Consider the following 14,924-nt stretch of genomic DNA (forward strand, 5'->3'; position numbering starts at 1 on the left):
AAATATATTCAGTGCATCCGTATTTCCTTATGGGTATATTAATATTTACGTTTTTAAAAATCTGCTTTTGGCGTCACTGGGTCTTCATTGCTGCGTCCAGGTTTCTTCTAATTGTGGCAAGCAGGGTCTACCCCCTAGTTGCGGCTCACAGGCTCTGAGAGAGCGTAGGCTCAGTAGCTGTGGCCCACGGTCTCAGCTGTCCCCAATGTGTGATCTTCCCAGACCAGGGATTGGACCTGTGTCTCCTGCACTGCCAGACAATTCTTAACCACTGGGCCACCAGGGAAGTCCCATAATGAATTTCTTTTTTTTTTACAATCTGGGTTTTTAGGTAGTTTTCAGTCTTCATAAAATACAGAGCATCATCATAATGCCTTCAAACACATTAGCATTAGCAGTGCTTGCTGACCGTGATGAAATTTGGCCATGAAGCCACATGGAATTATTTTATTTTAGGGAGTCTGACACCATCGTGTCTTCATTTTAGAGGGTTATTTACTTTCTGACTTAATGTTACAATTACTCAAAAGTGCTAAAAGGTAGGAAAAAACTTTCTTCAAAGGATACAAGCATGTAATTAAAAAATTTTTTTTATTAAGACTTTATACCTTAAGTATTTCATTTTGTGGTGCTAATGTAAATGGTATTATTTATTCATTCTCATTTGGCTTCCAGTTTTTTTCTTTTAAAAACTGGGTTTCTGTGAACATCCTGACACATAATTTCATTTGCATGCATTTAGGATCATCTCTAGCTAGACAGCTGGAAGACCTCTCTCTCAGCTTTCCGTGATGATGACGTGAAAGTCTTATGCTGTGATGCTCTCCTTGCAGTGCCGTAGTGGTTTCTTTCTCTCCCTCACTTTATTTTGGTTATTAGCTGATTTAAAAGGCTGCAGTTCCCTTTGTTCGTTTTTTTGCCCCTAAATACCCAGTCCTCCGTTTCTGTACACACTGTGTAGAGAACACTGCCCTGAACATTGAGACAGCTGAGCTGGGTAGTGTCCTCCACTCAAGAGATCAGAACCTGACTTGAACAGCAGTTTCCACATGTCTCAATTTGAAACCAACAGAAGAGAAGAGAAATACTTATGGCAAAAAAACAAGGAATTGGAAACAAAACACAAGCTCGGCCACCCAGGTGTTCAACATTCCTTTAAAGCCCCCAGCACCCACGGTGGGCAGAGACCAGCATCCCTGCCTTCCCGCCCTGATGCTCCCAGACCAGAGGATTGCCTTGGGGCCTGCCGCCCACCTCACCTCTGTCCAGGGTGCAACCATCCCTCACCCTCTCCTGCTTCCAGAAGGTCTGCCGTCCACTATGTTCCTGCAGCCCACATCCTGGAGGCTCCTCTGGACAGTGAGAACCTGTGGCTGAACACAGGCCCTGACCTGCACCACCGCCACCACCAACTGGGCTGTTTCCTCGTCTGCAAAATGGGAGGTCGTTTCCATTGTGACTGTAGGAAATTGCACTTAGCCAGGGACTGCCCACAATAAGCACCTATATATAGGTAATTATGTAGATAATTCAGCCCCTCAGAAAGGAAGGGGGCTGGGCAGGGTAGGGAAATATTGAAAGAGGTCCTGGGAGGGGAGGGCTAGGAGAGGGAAGCAGATAGCAAGGTGTGGGGCAAGAGGGGGCTAACATCTACTCTTAGGCCATAGCAGGGGCTATGTGTGTGTGTGTGCAAATTGCAAGACCAAGTTAGATTTCAAAACTTATCCTGTCTGTAATGCATTGTGGGCTCCTGAGGAAAGCAGGGCCTGGGAGAGAGACGGTCCTTCCAGTTGGTCCTTACAGGAAAAAGGTGAGAGGAGGCTAGGCCGAGTGGGAGGGAATTAATTACCTGGGTTTCTGAAAGGCAGAGGTAGAGAGCTGGCGGGCGGCAGGACACAGGCAATGCTACAAGGACTGGGGAGGAAGAGAGAGGCCTGAGAGGGGACAGACAGAAGGGGGAAGACGAATCCCAAGAAGGGAAGGTGTGGGAAGGGGTGAGGGGGGAAGAGGAGTTTCGGGGAGCAGCTGCACTGGGGTGGGAGATGGGCTGAGAATTCTGGGGAGTGTGGTCAGGAAAACTGCTTGTGAGTAAGGGCCTAGGAGCGGGGGCGGGAGGATGAAGCCCAGCTTCCCCAGACCTCCCCTTGTCCGCAGCGCCCCCTCCGCCAGGGAGCTGCTGTGTGGTGAGCTGCCACATGACCCCAGAAAGCTGTGGAGTCCGTGCCATCTCCATGGCTCTGGCCACGGAGACAGCTCCTGGACAGCCTCTCGGCGCGTCACCCGCAGATGGCCCCCGACCTGTCCCTGTGGTGAGGCCAGTGGCCTCTGTGTAGCCCCATGGCTGGCAGAGCACTGCCCATGGTGCTTGGGAGCCAGTGGACAGTCCTTTCAGTCGGTTATTTCATAGACGCTGCGGGAGTCCTGGCACCTGGGGCTCAAGGGTAAGACACAACTTCTTGGCAAAAGAAGACTGTGCCCCGGTTACTCACTCAGGAGAGGTGACGGCACCTGTGCTTGGCTGGCTTTCGCTGAATTTTAAAAATCTAACGTGAGGAGTAAAGGCCTCACTATCAGATACCTGGAAATGACCCCATGATGCAGTACCTCTTGTAAGAAAGCTGTCTGCTGAGAACAGAGGAGGACAAGGCCATCGACAGAGCTCCCAGGGTGGAAGCACCTGCAGTACTGCCTCCCACGGAAGACGGGTTTCCATGGGGACAACTTCCTCAGAACTTTGACCGAGTATCTGGAAACATCAGCTAATTGATGGCAGACACGGTACCCCAAGGACACTTACATAGCCTGTTTATTGCATAACTAGCAGGCACAAATTCCAAAACGATTTTACAACGCTTACAGGGTTGAACAATAATTACAGGGATACAAATGTACAACGAACAGGAAAAATAAGTACAGAATCATGGGTGACATGGATAGAAGACACTGGGATAAAAGGCATTTCATTTTTCCTATGCAGCATTTTCTTTTGGAAAATCAAGGTGACCTTCAACCAGGACAAGGAAAGAAGGAAGACCCTCTGCATGGGGAGCTCAGGGCGGCTGTGGGGGAAAGACCCGAGCTGGGCTCGCTCGGGTTCTGCAGCTGAAATCGCTGGGGGAGTCGGAGGACAGCTCCTGAGTTGTGCGTTTCCAGTTCCCATCCGTGAAATGCTGTGTTTAGTCTTTGGGTCCGAGTCGTTGTTCTTTGGCAAATAAGAACTATTTGTGTTCCGAAGCAGAGGAGGACTTCAGCGGGAGGCGCTCAGGTGGAGCTGCCTCCCGGTCGCTTTCCTACCTGTGTCCTCCCAGCTCCTTAGGGCATCTGAGGGGGCAGGGATTTGAGAATCAAGGGGAAGAGGATGACATGACAGAGCTCAGACGTCAGTGTAAGGCCCGGGAACCCCTGTGCAAAAGGTGGTGAACGGCTGCTGAGACGAGGTGAGAATGTCCACAGGCCCTGTGGGTCTCCGACCCTGGCCTCAAGGAAACACGCAGCGGGCTGGAGGAGAAGGGTCCCCCTCAGCCCTCCTGTCGCTGGGTGTCACTCCACCTGGGAGCATCCCTTCCCAAGTGCTGGCACTGTGGGTCAGCAGGGCGAACTCCTGTGGTGTGCTCACGGCTGGGCATGCTTTGCTGGTCCCCATGTTCCTTGACTTTCTCCAGGGGCACAAAATGACATCCCCCACTCCACGTCCTGAGTGTGCCCGTGAAGACGCTGCTTTACCCACTGCAGCAACTCATCATCCAGAAGGCTGTCCTCCCGACAGAGGCGGCCAAGGGCACCGACCCAAGGCTGCGCTGGGCCTTGCCCAAGGAGCCTGTGTTGGCCGGGAAGAAGAGCAGGTGCTCGCCAGGAAGAAGAGGGACAGCCTGTCCGTGCAGCGTGCAGAGATGGTTCTCAGACGGTGCCTGAAGTGGAGGTAGAAGACCTCCTTTGAGAAGACGCCCCTCAGCATCTGACAAGAGCGTGGCACTTAGGTTTGTGCAGACAAATCTTGGAGACGTGGACCCTTTCCCCGCACTACTCAGCAGAGCAAAAGCCGGCGAAAGCACCCAGCACAGTGACTTAGTAACCAAATACCATCACCGTACTCCTTCTGACAGCATTCAGTCAGGCTACAAAGGTGTTTGTGATTCAAACAGTTCTGTGAAAATACAGGCTTACCGAGCATGTTTTGGGGCAACTGTGATGATTTTGACTTTTCCATGTGTGTGAACGAGCGCTACGGGACAGAACAGATGGCGAAACAAGGACCAACAGCAACTTTAACAGAGGGTGCGGCAGCCCCACAAAAGGTGATAAGGCTCAGAGGCTAAACCCCGGGAGGCCAGGGAAGCCAGGCCTCGCAATCCACAGCAGAGCCGGGAACCAGCAGCCTCCAGGCCGCAGCATGCCCACACGCGTGCTGTGAACACGTTTAGACGAGTCACCGACGATTACAGATGGAGAGATGGCACAGAAACATCTGAGGTCTTCTGACAAGTCAAAAGCTTCAGCAGCTCCAGGCCCGTTTTATTTACACGGCAGCCTGAGTGGAGCTGGGCAGCTGCTGTCCCCACTGACATGCCGTGGGCTCCTTGCTGTCCCTCCCTGGCACCTGGCTCGCTTCATTCATTGTCACTACTGCCTGGCCCCGCTGGTTGAGGTCAGGGTCTGAGCCACGCCCACACAAAACAGTGGCCACGAGCAGGAAGGAATACACTTTAAGCTTCCAGAACGACCCAGCTCTTCTTAGAAGGCAACCTCAGGGCATCCCAGACCTTACACCTGCAGGCTTTTGTAGCCTTGGGATAGCGCACGGTCACCTAGAGCGCTCTGCAGGGAATTCCTGAAATGTGATGTCTGATGCTGAAGTACCAGCGAGGAGGCGCCAGAGGAGAAGCGAATCCCGGTGACTGTACGCATCTTACCTTACCTGAAGTCCTTAAAGGTGGTGAGACGTGCGGGGCTGGTCGTGTGAGAAGGCTTTAAGCGGCTAAAGGAGTGAGGGGAGTAGGCCATTTCTCTCGTCACAGTTTACGGCAGTGCTATCTGAAGGGTGGGACGAAATTAGCTATGGCTCGTGGGGCTGGGGGTCCTCAGCCTGTGCGTGACAACGTGGCCAAGGCACACAGGACACGGAGGGCGAGTGCTTATCGCTATGCGGACTTAGGGGTGACAGTAAAACAGAAACGGACAGAAGACAAGACAGAAAAATTAGCTGAGAGAACACCGAGTGTGGCAGGACGGGTAAACAGAGCACTTCATTGTTCCCTCCCGAGAGAGACTGCTACGCTAGTTTTAGAAAGCGGCAAAGTCCTTTCTCTACACGCCTGCTTGGAGATACCCCAAACTTAAAGAGGTTCTGCAGTAGAGCCTGGAAAACTTGCTTATTGCACAATGCTTGACAGGGATCAGACAACTCTCTCCAGAGAATGTTTCACTAAGAACCTCACTTATAGTTTTAGCCACAGGCAAGGAGTCTGAAGGGATGGAGAAGGTCTAACAAACTTTAAACAACAAAGCTCTGCTTTCGGGTGTCTATGATCGTTAACTCGACGGTCACGGACAGCACAACAGAACGTCAGAAGGTAAACTGGCAGACAGGCACAAAATAAGGCAAGTGGGTTAAATTAATAGTTGAAAATTTGTTAGAAAACATGCAAAAATAATACTGAGTTTTCTTTTTAAAAAGTTTTAAACTTTCATTAAATGTTTGTGTCTGCAAAAATCGCAAGAGTTCCATGTCTAAAGTGGAAACCGGACTTGGAAAAGCTTAGAAAACAGAAGGGCCAGCCCTGCCGTTCAGTTGTTGTTCTCTTTGGTGGTGATGGTGACCAGCTGCTTGGCGGCCTTGGCGATGTCGTAGGCACACTGGATGACCTGCTGCGTGACCAGCTGGATGTCCGTGGGCGGGCCCGGGTCCCCCGGGAGGGTCTTCTTGCATTCTGACTGCAGTCGGTAGGCACTGGACGTCAGTAAGCGGAGGGAGGTCCTCACCATGTCGGACTTGGGTTTCTAAACAGAAAAACAGGCGTTCGCCATGGACTGCAGGGCGGACACCTCCGAGAACAGGGACTAGCATTCCTCGGAAGACAACTCAAACTATTCCGCAGTTGTGTCCTGCATGTTTTTACTGGGGATGTGTGAAAGACCACAAGTTTGGCAACCCGCAGTGTAGGGGATTCTGGGGGCTCTGACTCAAAGTTCAGAGTGCACGCAGTATATTTAGCAGTATGCATTTACTAGTGCTATTCTGAAGCAGCATTCGAAAAATTATTTACACAGGTGAAATATTCCAGATAAAGTTTTTTTTTCTATTAATGCTTTGCCTTGCAGCATTTGGCTCATACATTCTTGTCTTATTAAACCCAAACCAATAGCTCTATATGGCTGTTTGCATATTTAAAACTCTCTGTGCTACAAAAAAAGATGAATATAATGTAAAGGTCATCAAGAAATTTCTTGGAGCTCATTGAAAAGAATCCAAACCAAGTTAGCAGGGAGTGACTTACTTTGGGGAATAACGCTGCCATTTCTGTAACAGCCACATGTATCCTCTCTGAGCAGGGAATATAACTGCAAGAATATTGAAAAGGTTATTCAAAGACAGCAAAAATAATTCAGAGACAGAGAACACTCCCGTAATAAAGGGGCTGAGGCCACAGCCAGCCTGCTGTGGATCCCACACCAACACAAGGCACTCGGGGATAAAGCCGGGGCCCCCATCCTTCAAAGTTGATTCCATTATATAAAACCAGCCTCCAGGTATGAATGCAGGCGACGTACATAACAGCCTGGTGGAACCACAGAACACTGAGATCACAACATACACTGAATGGATTTGTACATCTTAAAAAAAAAAAAAAAAACTTCCCAGATTGTACCAAGCACCATATTGCGATCTTTGAAGCCAGGAAACAGCCCCAGGACACACATTTATATTCTTGACAACCATCAAAGAAAGAAACATAACGTAAGCATGTTTTTTTGGTCATTTGCAATACGAGCGGGGCACTTCCGAGCTGGGTGAGATGGGAAGTGAAGCGTGTTGCTCGGCAGTGGGAGAGCGCCAGGGGAGGGGTTTACCATGTTATCGAGGGACCCTAACAGACCATACATGGGAAGGTGGGAAACGTTTTGCTTCATGTAATAAGGGAATAAAGGCGCCTGCTGTCCAGGCCGCGGTGCTGAGCAGAGGTACTGCACATCTATAGCGTGTGAGGCAGGAGGGGCATGTGACGAACAGGATGTCCCGGGGAAGGAGAGATGAACAGTTATATGATTGTCATGGAAGGAGGCTGAGAAATCATGTAGGTTCCTCTTTTTCTCTGAGGCTCCTCCAGCCATCCACCCATGAAGACTAATTCTGCTCTGGTAATAAACACTGCCCGCTCCCCTCCTGGTGAGGGGGAAATGACGCCATTGGGAGAAGTCTGAGCTGTACAGCAAAACGAAAAGGGTGGAAAATGGGGAGGTGAACGTGACGCTGCCAGGGACACGGAGACTGCAAGAGACACCGGCCCATCTTTCTGTGGAAGGGAGCACAGAGGAAAAAGGAGGGCAGTGCTGTGCTCCTCAAACAACTTCTGTTTGTGCAAAGGCATAAAGAGAACTTCTTCACGGAAGCACTAAACTTTGCTGTCGGTTAGTCGCTGAGTTGCTTCTGACTCTTGCGACCCTATGGACTGTAAGCCCGCCAGGCTCCTCCGTCCATGGGATTCACCAGGCAAGAACACTGGAGTGGGCTGCCATTTCCTCCTCCAGGGGATCTTCCCAACCCAGGGATCGAACTCACATCTGGATTCTTTACCACTGGGCCACCTGGGAAGGCCAAATTTTGCTGACCTACTGAAAAAAATGAGGTTTTCCTGGATTTTGATCAAATTCTGCTGCTTTCACAAATTCAGTGGGATGATGTTAAATGTGTCTGGAGCAGGCCGGCCACCACCTGAAACTAGGGTCAACTCTCAACTGCTAATAACCTACCCAAGAGGAGAGGGGCGGGTGATAACAGGGGCCGGGCCCTTCTCTGCAGCTGCAAAGAACTCTGCGGGATGCCGTTCTGCCCAGACTGAGCAGGTTTTTCTTTCAGGAGCAGAGAATGATTTGGGGTGATGATTAGACCCACTTTTATTTGTAAACCACTTGCTTCCTAGACGTGCACATGCACATGTGAGGGAGCTGGGTAAGAAATCAGGTTCATTTCAGGAAATCTATGGCACACACTCCTCCCCAGCTAGGCAGAGCGGCCGGGAGAATCTGTTGCCAGTTTTGAGGCAGCTTCTTTCACCTCAAGAACTAGGAATGTCACCACCCCAAAGATGCTGTAATTCTATCTCTAGATGCAGTTTTATTCTGAGCATTTCGTGAGAAAATGAAAGATTAAAAATACCATATAAAACAGGTGAGACGAATGGAGAGAGTAGCATGGAAGCATATACACTACCATATATAAAACAGATAGCCAGTGGAAATTTGCTGTAGGACTCAGGGAACTCAAACGGGGGCTCTATGACCCCCTGGAGGGATGGTAAAGAGTGGGAGGTGGGAGGAAGGTTCAAGAAGGAGGAGACATATACATCTAAAGCTAATTCATGTTGATGTGTGGCAGAAAGGAAACCGATATTGTAAAGCAATTATCCTTAAATTAAAAATAAATTTTTTAAAAAGAAAAAAAAGTACCGTAGAAAACAAACAAAAAAACCCCAAATTTACATATTTGTTTTTAAATGTCTTAAGTAAACCTGAAATTTCTGACCTTCTGATGTCAGCGTGTTAAAACCCAGTCCCGTCTGTAACCAGAGCGGCAGCATCTCTCCCAGAGCGCCAGGCGGGATTCTCAAGCCCCCTTACCTGTCATGTTTATTTTCTTGGGCTGCCCTTAGGAGCTCCTGTATGTTTTTGGTGATCTGCTCTGTCTTCCGGATGACGTCTTCGGTGCTGGGGAGGATGGGGCTAGGGGCCACATGGGGCTCTGCCGTGTCTGGGCCTGAGCTGTCACTCTGCCACACCGAGCTCCTCTGCCTTCCTTTCCTGCTTGACCTGTGAGCGTTAAAGAAGTGGTTAAACGTGACAGGTGCTGATGGGCGGTCTCTCTGCTTCTAGGAGCCGCGGCGTGTGCATCTGCTGGAGGCACGAGCGGGCTGCTACTGTGGTTTCCTTTATCCTGTCTGGCAGGAGACTCGGGGTAAGGCTCGTTGAGCAGCAGCAGCCACTGCTCACGAGGAGGCGGCTTCATTCTACCATGAGGCTGAATGGGATGGCCCTCATAGGAAGGCTAATGATGGGGAAAGGGAGGGAGCAAACAGAATGGGGAGCGTGTGTGGTTATCAAGTCATTTGAATCAAGGCAATTCTTGGGACAGAGATGCAGGGTATAACCTAACGTTGACTTGAAGTGAAGGACTGACTTTAAGCATAATACAGACTCAGAGATGAGTCTAACCGGCTGGTAAAAGGAAAAAGGGCCCCTGGGACAATCAGGTGAGATGAGAAAAGGTGTGAACTGTGAACTTATGTCTCGGTATCTGAGGACCTTAAGGGTCTGAGAACAGAGAAGCAGGTGGAGGTGGTAAAGGGCGTGACCAAGCTGTTAGGTTTCTGGTTAAAGAGCCCAGCCCCGAGGCCTTCTTCCTGCACAAGTACCCCATGTCATCCAGGTCCCTGTCGTTGGGAGTGTTGTCGTAGTCACTCTCAGGTGTGCTATTCTGCTTCTCCAGCCGGGATGCCTACAAGAGGAAACGTGATCCTATTAGCTGAGAGCACCAGATACTTCCTGAGTGCCCTCCCAGGAATCCTTACCTGTCAGGCCACATGGCCTTCATGCCCTAGACTTCATCTGGGACAGGGGCCAATGCTCTATTAAAAATTTAGTAACAGGGAATTCCCTGGTGGTTCAGTGGTTAGGACTTGGTGTTTTCACTGCCCAGAGCCTGGGTTTGATCCCTGGTTGGGGAATTATGACCCCACAAGCTATGTTCAAGGCCAAAAAAAAAAGTTTTAATTAAAAAAAAATTTTTTAGTAACTGATTAACAGTGGATCCAGAAATGCTTTCTTTCCTATTCTACCCCATCTTCATCTTCACTCCTTAGCTGCTCTGCACCCAGATCCCTGATACAAATTAACAGAGACACGCAAGGCAACACTCACGTTTAGCTAAGAAGTATGGAGTTTAACCATAATATAAAGAGACCCATTTAAGAAGCAAACATGCCATATCATAGATCGGATTGTCAGTGCTGGGAGCTGCTTGCAGATTAGCTGGTCTAATACCAGATGGGAAAAGGAAGGGCCAAAAGAGCCGGGGGTCACCCCTAAGGCCAAAAAGTCAGCAGAAAACCTGGACCAAAACCTGGAGCCTCCGTCTCCTGCTGCCTGCGATGCCCCAGCTCGGGGTTCTGAGATCCACCACTGCTCTCAATCTGGCCCTCCAAGAACCACCCTTAGAGACGGCTTCTGTGAGCCACAAGAGGAAGCCAGACATCACTCATTCATTGCCACACGTTGTTTGTGGGCCAAAATGGATCAAGCCGGTGTGACAACTGGTTTCCAAACATTTTCATCAGTCTCCCCAAACATCTATCCCTTAAAACATAAAGATACAGCGTAAAATAAAAGGGATGCAGGAACCCTTGAACTGTTTTGAGCAATGGCAGCACCACTAAGTACAGGGCCTTCAGGGTGGGGTGGGGGAGTACTACATTTAGAGGGGACCACATTCCTTTGAAGGGAACTGTGTTAGTTCTGGAGTATTTAATACAGAGGATTTCCTCTCATTATTTATCCACAGTGCTTGAGAATTTCTTCATTTGAATAGAAATCTGTGGAAGCCGATTTAAAACCTAGGTTGATTACCAATTGCAAACGACAAACATGAGCTATTTCTAGTTCTATACCCTGAATTTAATCCAAGTGAATCAAAACATGTGACTAAGGAATTTTATTGCAGCTGTAGTAAGAGATAGCTGCAAATTCAGAATTTCTTCATGTGTAAATTCAGAGCCCTGTTTTAAACACATGGAGTCCCTGTAGCTTCACTCATAAGAATGGTTCCCTTAGACTAAGTCAGTTAAGAAAGCCTCCCTAAAGTTTAATTATTTGGTCCTTACTGATCATGCTGCTTGGCCTTCTGAAGGCCTATGTGAGCAGGCAGGCAGGCAGCCCCTATTCTAGAAGCAGAATACTATTAGGACTTGGTGCTTTCACTGCCCAGGGCCTGGGTTTGTTCCCTGGTTGGGGAATTATGACCTCACAAGCTATGGGTAAGGCCAAAAAAAGTTTTTTTAATTAAGAAAAAATTTTTAGTAACTGGTAAACAGTGGATCCAGAAATGGTTTATTTCCTTCTCTACCAGAATATGTGTTGCCTGCTAGCCTCTCTCTGATCTCTCCCAGGTAGAACGCTCTTTCTGTGTGTGCGCTGAGGTCTTTCGCGTCTCCCTTAGATGCTCTATTTGGTTCCAGCCACTTAACACAAGACACTTGCGATGGGCTTCTAAAGAGTCTGTGCTTGAGTTCATCTGGCAAGTGATTGAAAGTGTTGGCTGGCAGCTGCACAGACAGTCCGCAGAGCTAAGTTCTGTAAAAACTACAACATTCAAGATCCCGCTGTTTCGATCTCCTACCAGCAAGCAGCGCTGCTTCACTTGCTGCCTCTGATCTGGCTTCATGAGCCAATCAGTGAGTTAGTGGCTACTGGCTGTCTAGATGAAAGACCAAAGCAGGCACTATATCCCAGGAAGGGAACAGTGAAACCAGGCTCTTCCAGAGATATTTCAAAAAAACAAAACAAAACCAAGACAAAACAAAACCAAAAAACAAACAAACTCCTCTTACCTTTCACAGTGCATGTTTGAATAATCTTTAAATTCCTTTTCCTTTAGTTTTTATATATACATACACACAAAGATGACTGTGTGCTTCCGTGTGTGTACACATATATAGAGCATAAAATAGAATGTGAAACACTTGCATTTAAATAAGGATTCTGAGAAATTTGTCCAGAGTAGTTCCAGTGAAAAAGCTAGAAAACAGAATTAAGCCCAGAAAAATCCCATCTATTTACAATGGATCTTTTTGCCTTCCTTGATGTAAATTTGACAATTACAAATCAAATGTATCACCCATGATCAAAAGTACCAAGTTTAATTGAAGCATGTTACAAGAGTAATGACTCATCTATCTGATTAAAGTACTCAGGAAATGCTTCTTGAATACAGATAACAATGTACAGCAATAACCACCCAGGAAATCGGTTACTTACATTAAATCCTTCATTGTTGTCAACAAAAGCATATTTCGGGCTTTCAAATTAATCAGTGTTAATTTTAAGGAGATTACTGTCAACATGCAGAACTCAGGTCTATTAGTTAAAAGTGCTGCTCTCTTAAAGCTGTTAATAGAAAAGTTACCTTATAGTTGGTGCTGGTTCAGTTTATTTAAGAGAGTGGTAGCTTTCTCTGAATACAGATGTGCCAATAAAAACCTAAACTCATGACGCAGCTGTCAGGAGCAGCTGGGATCACCAGTGTAAATGACGTGTATAAATCACTGTCTCAGCAAGCAGTCCTGGCAATAATTCTCAAAACTACCAAAAATTAAAAAAAAAAACACAAACTTTCACAGCGGACAAAAAGGTTTACCTGACTCTTAGCAACATTTCAAGAAAGATATCATTTCTCTTTAGCTGCCCCGGGATGGAACCTGGGTCTCCTACATTGCAGGTAGAGTCTTTAGCACTCAGCCACCAGGAAATTCCTTAAGTGAAATACTCTAGTAAAACCAGTGCAGTTCGACCTCAGAACTGCTCAGAGGATAGCAGCATACACACGCCAAGAGGCTTCTTTTCAATAGGTTACCTCAAACATGCAGAAAAGAGCCCCTGAAGGGCCACAATGAGCTGTGAGGCACTGGGAAATCCCTCCTGAGTGGGAAAGAAGACTCTCCGTAGTTCCAGCCAAACGCGGAGGGAATAGACAAAGGCCTGTGCAAATCCCCCCTGGTCTGTAAAGGTGGTCCCTCACCCACAGCCTCCCTCCCTCCTTTCACTTTAGGGACACCATCCTTCCAGTAAAAGGCGCGCGAGCCAGGACCTGAACACAGGTTTTCAAAGCCTGTGCTCTTCCATGACTTTCCCAGTTTGCTGTCATGTACTCTTCATGCATCAAGGCATTTTTTAAACTGACAGGGCCTTTGGGAGCAGGGGTGTCACCTAACTTCCTAGGACTCTTTAATTGACTTTCTGAAAGGCAGGGTGTGGATGAAGTGCTTAATAAATACTTGCTGCCTGGCTACTCTAAAGGGAGCTTACCTGAATCACATGCTGTTACTGGAAATGTAAATTATACATTGGCAAGTTGGACTTGACCAACTAAGAGTGAACAGCTTTGTACTAACAGCTACCTACACCTCCAATCCGGATGTGGAATGCAGGGACTGCTAAACCTGGGTCTGTCAAGTCAGGTGCTGACATAACACGTCAAGACGTTGAAAAAAAAAAAAAAAGAAACACGGTGACTCAGCGTTTCTGTTAGTCCTAATAACACTCTCAACAAAATTGCACAGATTTGCCATATTATGTTTAACCAGCAGCCAGCTAATTTTCTGATTATTTAAAAAGACAGAACGTTCAGAATCAACGTTACAGGGCGAACTGTGGACTGTGTTAAATGTCACGTGAGACTGAGCGATGTGGAGTGAGCTAGAGGGAGGCCCTCTCCCGCAGACATGAGTGCGGGTGTGCGTGCGAGGCCTCATGCAGGACAGAAGGTGGTTAGTGGAGGAGGGAGGGCCAGGAGAAGCACCAAGCGCCCAGGAGCAAGGCCCCTCCTCCAGAGAGCAGACCATTCAGTGTACTTAACCCTTCGGGTGCTCTCGTCCCTCGACCAGGACAGTGTTGAGGGGAAGGAAGGCAGAGATGAAGAGGAGGTCACAAACGCACTCCTCCCGATCTGGAAGGGGAAAAAGAGACACACTCGGGAAAACACAAAACAAGCATGAAACCCCACCACCCACCCTGGCTTCACCTGGGTTCCCAGTTAAAAGACTCCTAAGGAGCAACTCACTACGTGGGATCAGTGCTGAAACGCCCACGCTAGCCAACGACAGATCCCCAGAGATGTTTAATCCCTCAGTGAAATAAATGCCTCTCGGAAATTACTTGGAATCTGTAAGGCTACTTTTCCATGAGGGAAAAGACAGTACCTAGCATAATCTGTCAATTGTGCCAATGGTTTCTTTTTTTTTTTTTTTAATAGTCTTAAACAAGTATTTGCTTTTTAATCAGGACAGATGATATGAAATGAAAATCTATACAAATGATTTAAAGTTGGTTTATGTGTATCAGATACAGTACAGATATGGAACTTTTAAAATAAGACATTTTTACATTTTAAATGTTTTTAAAATCAAAAAGTACACTGTGAAAATGAACAAAGTGGCTTTTCCTAAATTTTGTTCTCAGTTATACAAAAATAAGATTCTTAGTTCAATGGCATTCCCATTACACCAAATGTGTTGAATCAATTGTTTTAGAATGTTTAGCCCAAACAACTTTAAAAGCTGAAGCAGCAGATTCCCAATTACAATATAACAACACTGTAATTTTATCACACTAAACCTTGACAAAATTGAATAGGGTATAATTTCCAAGGCCATATTCTTTACTATTGACTCTGAGAACTTTTTTGGAAATTCCTATAAAAGTGGACTGAAGAGCAACTGACGTTCAAAAAGAAAGTATTACTCTCTGAAAAAATAAAATCATGTAGGTTCAAAATGCAGACAACATTTTGTCAAAACATAGGTTTTTAAAATAAATTAATCCAAAAGATATAAAATTTGAAAACCTCACAACACAATACTTCTTCCATGGGAAAAGCAAGAGTGTTAGCAGCCTGTTACAGAATACCATCTTTGGAACATAAAACAGGTAAAGTTGATACA

General features: G+C 47.2%; 1 protein-coding gene across 13 annotated transcripts in view; it reads right to left on the reverse strand.

Annotated features, from left to right (window-relative positions):
• Positions 1-2,788: 2,788 nt before the first annotated feature.
• The window catches only part of GIT2 (GIT ArfGAP 2), a 42,690-nt gene continuing 30,554 nt past the window's right edge, over positions 2,789-14,924 (reverse strand). For 8 of the 13 annotated variants that reach the window (XM_027566538.1, XM_027566539.1, XM_027566546.1 and 5 more), the window contains 5 exons: positions 13,841-13,930; positions 9,627-9,709; positions 8,836-9,024; positions 6,495-6,558; positions 2,789-5,997 (listed from right to left, as the gene is read on the reverse strand). In XM_027566538.1, the coding sequence (XP_027422339.1) occupies positions 5,785-5,997; positions 6,495-6,558; positions 8,836-9,024; positions 9,627-9,709; positions 13,841-13,930 (639 nt within the window). In that variant the 3' untranslated portion in view covers positions 2,789-5,784. The remainder of the gene's footprint in view (positions 5,998-6,494; positions 6,559-8,835; positions 9,025-9,626; positions 9,710-13,840; positions 13,931-14,924) is intronic. The other 5 variants (XM_027566541.1, XM_027566549.1, XM_027566542.1 and 2 more) reach the window with 1 other exon arrangement.

This window comes from Bos indicus x Bos taurus, chromosome 17, assembly GCF_003369695.1.
Source record: "Bos indicus x Bos taurus breed Angus x Brahman F1 hybrid chromosome 17, Bos_hybrid_MaternalHap_v2.0, whole genome shotgun sequence".
NCBI lineage: Eukaryota > Metazoa > Chordata > Mammalia > Artiodactyla > Bovidae > Bos > Bos indicus x Bos taurus.